At 47.9% G+C, this 5,630-nt stretch overlaps 1 protein-coding gene across 1 annotated transcript in view; it reads left to right on the top strand.

Annotated features, from left to right (window-relative positions):
• Positions 1–5: 5 nt before the first annotated feature.
• ZDHHC23 (zinc finger DHHC-type containing 23) overlaps positions 6–5,630 on the top strand; it is a gene marked incomplete at its 5' end in the record, with an annotated part of 6,944 nt that continues 1,319 nt past the window's right edge. The window contains 3 exons of the mRNA XM_008631894.2: positions 6–619; positions 1,317–1,484; positions 2,277–5,630. The exon at positions 2,277–5,630 is cut by the window's right edge and continues 1,319 nt beyond it. Of these exons, the coding sequence (XP_008630116.1) occupies positions 6–619; positions 1,317–1,484; positions 2,277–2,544 (1,050 nt within the window). The remainder of the gene's footprint in view (positions 620–1,316; positions 1,485–2,276) is intronic.

Genomic DNA, 5,630 nt, shown 5'->3' with positions numbered 1-5,630 from the left:
CGTGGTTCTCGGGGGCCGTGAAGATCAACGTGAGCCTCGTGCCGCCGCTCGTCCTGCTGCCCGTCTTCCTCCACGTTGCCGCCCTGCACTTCCTGCTGGGGCTCATAATCCTGACGTCCCTGCCCGTCGTGGTGCTGTGGTATTACTACCTCACCCACCGGAGGAAGGAGCGGACTCTCTTCTTCTTGAGCCTGGGGCTCTTCTCCTTGGGATATATGTACTATGTGTTTCTCCGGGAGGTGGTTCCCCGGGGCCACGTGGAATATTCCCAAGTGGTCGCTCTCACGTGCGGGTTAATTCTTATGCTTGCAGCCCTGTCTCGAGCCAAGAAGGACCCTGGCTATCTTCCCATCCCAGCAGGCAATGAGGAGCCATCGCACCAGGGTTTGGCCAGCAAGGGTGTTAGAGGGAGCTCCAGCGGGCTCCATGGTATCTCAGGTGCTGCCAGCAGTCGTGCTGTGAATGGGGAAGCTAAAGGTTATTGCAGGATGTCAGCTGGGCAGCCAGAAGGTGTGAAAAAGGACTGGTGCACTAAATGCCAGCTGGTCAGGCCAGCCCGAGCAGGGCACTGCCGGCTTTGTGGCAGGTGTGTGAGGAGGCTGGACCATCACTGTGTCTGGTAGGTTTTGCACTGCTGAGGCTCCCTGTGTTCTCTCTTTCTCTCTCTCTCCTAAGTTCCCTACTTTTTAAACCTAGCTTCTTTTTTTTTCAGTCCCTGGCAAATAGAGTTGTTTTTGCTGTGTGCAAGACCTTATGACACTCTTTAAATACAAAAAGCTTTGTATTTACCCTTTAAAAGAACAGTTGGAATAATTGTTTATTCTAAGTGGGTTGAGCTGAGAGCTGAAAGCTTCTACAGCATACTTCAGAATTGGCTTTACTTCTCTCCTGTTTTTTCATCAGTTTGCGTTGTTTTTTTTTTTTTTGGTGTGGGTTTTGGATTTGGTTTTTTCTTTTTCTTTATTAGACTTGGTCTGTGGAGCACTAGCAATCCTGCAGTTAAGTTGCTTTAGTGGTCTCCTGAGGCAAGGGAGCCCAAAGCTGCCTTTTGGGTATAATGTGTCTCAGTAAAGGATACTACCCTTGCTAAAAATTTGAGGCAAACAGTCTGCTGCTGTTACCCTACAGATCTATTGTCTTGTGTTTGTAACTTTATAAAGTTATAGACCTTCTTTGAATATATTTCAAAGTTCTCAGCCTGTGTTGAATGGAAGCACCATGGAAATCAGGTTCTTTGACAGCTGGGGGAGGGAGAAGAAATAGAAGACAGTTTATTTTCTTATTTTAAGCAAGTAATCTCTTCTTTCCTTTTGGAGGATTAACAGCTGTGTAGGGGAGCACAACCATCAAGCTTTCATCCTTGCACTCTCGTTCTTCATGCTCACCTCTGTGTATGGGATTACCTTGACCCTGCACACCATCTGTAGGGGCCGAACTCCCTTTGTGGCATTGTTCTACTGCCCCGGGGCCTATTCTGACTACAGGTGAGATGTCTGTCTGGAAGAGAGCTGGGGTGGGAGCAGCCTTGCTCAGGCAGCTTAGCTCCTGCTCCTTGTTCTGCTGGCTGTCAAACCTGAATGCAAAGTGCTCCCTAAAAAGCCCTGGAAAGCAAAGACATGTCTCTGCTTTTGCCAAGGTGGGCAGCCTGAGACTTGGAGAAAGTTGAAGGAGCTGGGATTTGAAGTACTTACTGTGTTATATATAGATGTACTTTTAAATACATTTGCCCTCAGATGCAGGTAACAATCTGACAGCCTGGAATCCACATGTGCTCTCTCCCTCTTATTCCTCACTATTTATCTAGTGACTGTCCTCCACGTTATCTGCCTAGAACATGCCCTGTCTGGCAGGGAGGCTGGTGGGAGCTGTTGGACACGAGTTCAGAGACCAGCACTACCACAGATGGGCAGAGTACTGCTAGTACATAAGTGACTCTTCCTTCCTCTGCTCCATCTCATGCCCGGTGGAGTATGAGCATCCTGGGGTCCTTAAATAAGGCCGGAGCACCTTTACAACAGGAAGAGTAAAGAGCTAGGTTGTGTGACAGCAATGTGCAAGAGTAGCTCTGGTAGCAGTAAAAACTCTCATTAAGTAAGCCCTGAAGCTTTAATTTTGAGAAAGCTTTTAAGGATTATCTGATGAAAGCAGCAAAGTGAGATCACTGTGGCAGATGTTAGACAGGGATTTGAAAGGATAGTGATTACCAGGGAAAGTCACTTTGTAGCAGCTGCTCCAGTACTAAATGGCTTCCTTCCCATCTTTTTCCCTTCTGCCAGCTCTGCTCTGTTGTTCACCTGTGTGTGGTACTGTGCCATTGTAACAGCTGGCATGGGATACATCCTCCTTATCCAGCTGTTGAACATCAGCTACAACGTGACTGAGAGGGAAGCTCGGCTGGCTCTGCGGGACAACACCGGGCGCAGACTGCTGGGTGGCTTAGTGATAGACACTGGCCAGTATAACCGGGGACTCCTGTGCAACTGGGGCCACTTCCTGAGCCTGGGGTCTTCTCCTCCACAGCGCTCTGCCGAGGACATTGTGTGACACCCCTCTTTCTGCAGATGTGTCGTGGTTCACTGACTTTGTTTAGCAGGGGAGCCGCCCCTCCCTCCAGGACTCCTTCCTTGCACAACCTTCCCTTGTGGTCGGCATGTAGGCTGCCCATCCCCTCACCGACAACACCAGAGGTTTTCCCAGGTGGAATGGTTCTTCACATGCTGTCAGCCAGCAATAGGATGCAGAAAGCAGTAAGCCATATGTGCAGATGGGGAGAGGAGGAGCCTGCTGCCATTTTCCACTGTGGGAAACAGCAAGAAGAGCACAAGGTTTTGAGAACTTGAGTTTTCATTAGATGTGAACACTGGCATCAGGAGTAACCGGCTGCCGGGCTTCAGGGAGTGCACTGGTTCCTGCAAAGGTTAAAGAATCCCTGGCTTGTACCTACGTGTGGCATTTTGGAGATGTCAGAAGAGTGAACTCTGGATACAGATGGACCCTTGCAGAAACCAGGCTCTTTGGCTAAAAGAGACTGTCTAGGCAGTCACTGAGCAGCGTTCTCCTCTCTGGTGCATTTATTTATTTATTTTTACTTTCTTATTCCATCCAGCTGTGTACATGCTTCTATTAAGTGCCTTTGTGAGCTATATTCCTGTAGGGCTTTGTAGATCCCTTCACCTCTTGACCCCTAAAATTGTTACTCCATCCCTGTCTAAATGAGTGAAAAGAGATCCCATTGTTCTTTCTGTAAGCTGGGTCTGTATTGGTTTGAAGGCTTTGCTCATCTCCCTCAAAGTGTTTGTGCTCTGATTATGGGTTGTGACACATGACAGCAGGTAAATACACCAAGTAAGGAAATGTTTTGAAGTAACAATGAACTCTGAGGGCAAAACAAGAGTGCTGTCCATCTGGTATTACTGTAGCTTTATGGAAATTACCTTCTCCTTCTGTCTGTGGGAGAAGGGAATCTGTGGGAGAGTAGGCAATTCTGCTAGCAGCATGTTTGGTAGGTAGCATCTTGGTTGGTTGTGTTGCTGTCAGCACAGTGATCTTGTCTCAACCCCAGTTGTAGAGCTGCCTGACTGTAGAGCTGTTTTCTCATGCCAAGAAGCCAAGGAACAAATCAGCCTTAGGGTACGGAGGGAGAGGTGGAGGATGTGTTGGAGGTGTCTGATTTTGGGATAGACGACCTGTAGTGGCAGGTGAATGAGCCTGCAAGAATGCGATTTGTTCCTCATCAGCCTGCAACTGTATTATGGCCTGGACTTGAGCTTCAGCCAAAATGACGAGGTTTTGGTGGCAGTGGTTTCTGAATTTCGTGGGTGGGATTTTTTTGTTGCTTTTTGTTTTAAACCCTTTATGTATGCTGTTGGCCCTGCAGTAATAGGAAGGGTCTGGCTGGAAGAGCTGGGGACCATGGCACAAGAATTACAGGTTGGGCCTAAGGTGAAAAAGCAGAGATCAGAGCTTTGTCGTAGCCATGGTGATTTCAGATGTGTGCATCATGCACAGGTCAGGCCTGCCCCTGACTGCACGGGCGTGGCAGGCAGCTGGGGGATGTTGGGCAAGCGATGCTCATTCATTGTGCTGCTGTGCATTAGCTTTGAAGAATGGATGGATGGTGCATGGTGCTAAAAGAAAGCAGGGTCAGGGGTGTCCCTTGAGATCCCTGCCAAATTTGTTGTGAGTGCTCTTCATTACATGTCCCACTTTAAGGTAAAGATTGTGTCCCTCTTTGTACTGTTTGGTTTCCTCGAGTGGCACTTTTTGTAACCAGCAGATAACTGAGGAGCAGCTGCACCTGGAATGTGGCTGTACAGAGTTACTGAATTTCCCTTATTTCCTCTTGCCCCTTTTCATCCTGTGAACAGTTCTCTATAAGGAGGTAAAGGGACAGCTCTCTTGCTTCTTACCTCTAACCAAGCACCCTAAGAGGTTCTGATCACTTCCTTGATCCTAATGTGAATAAAAAGGCACCTAGCTGGACTGTGCAAAGCATTCCTTTTTGACTCTCTGTTTGGAGCTTGAAGCCTGATCCTAGGAGTTGAAATTGAGACAAAGTTGCTTTCCCTTGATTTGTCTGTAAATGTTTCCAAGGCACATATGTATTTTGTGATGTCTGCTGAGATGAACTGGAGCGTGGCAACCCTGGAGATAAGGATGCTGTGGGCTAGTGGGATCTTCTTAGATCTTACCCTGCTGGCACTGAGGAATATTGAGGCAGAAGGACCTCCTGGGCTAAACAAACTCCTGCAGTGGAGACAGCCAGTTTGTTTGTCCCTGTGCGTTGCATGCACAGGAATCAATCATGCACCCACGGGCTGAACGAGTTCTGGGAGCTTTTGCAGGTTTGAGATAAGTGATTTCTCAGAGTCCTGCTACTCCTGGCTGGGAGAAAGCAGAGCAGATCGCAGGGCTGGCAGTGTTGGCCCTGTGGTACTCACTTGCACTCACAGGCAGAGATTGGTTTCTACTCTGCAGCCTGTCAGTGTAGCCTTGTCCCTTGTCTCTCAGTGAGCTCTTAGTGATTGGGAGGTTTCATCTGAACTGCTTACACCGAGACTCTCTCAGGGCTGTTCTCCCAGGCAGCGAGGAATTTGGAGTGCAGCTTAGGAACAAAAGACCTGAGACTAATGTAACCATTTCATACCTTGGTCAGGCATGCTCCAGTATAGCGGGGGTGAAGTGCTGAAGTAAATTTCATTTTTTGCACTGGCTCCAGTGGGAACCAAAACTATTCAGGGCACTAAAGGGTTGCAAGGATGGGATTTTTCTAGGAGGAAAATGCAGTGCTGATTCCTCAGTGAATAGGAAGTTCAGGTTGGCTGTAATCTGCATAGCAGTGGTGACTGTTTCTTTAACAGGATTTGTTTACCTCTTCTTCCTGAAAGGATTTGCTTTGTGAATGCCTTGGGAGATGAGAAACATAAAGTAACAGGATATTTAAAAGGCATCTAAATGGGCGGAAGAGTTTCAATCCCTTCAGATGCATACTTGGGAACTCTCCTTTTAACATCCCTGAGAATAAGCAGGGAACTCTTGGAGGGTAGTGCTCCCTTTGCAGTTATTGCAAGGGCAAACTCTTGTGATCCGGTGTGCTCAGGAACAGTTTCTTTTCTGAGTTATTTCCTGAT

This window comes from Corvus brachyrhynchos, unplaced genomic scaffold, assembly GCF_000691975.1.
Source record: "Corvus brachyrhynchos isolate BGI_N302 unplaced genomic scaffold, ASM69197v1 scaffold3, whole genome shotgun sequence".
NCBI classification, from domain to species: domain Eukaryota; kingdom Metazoa; phylum Chordata; class Aves; order Passeriformes; family Corvidae; genus Corvus; species Corvus brachyrhynchos.
Note: the sequence above shows the minus strand (reverse complement) of the source record. Positions and strands in the feature narration are given on the sequence as shown.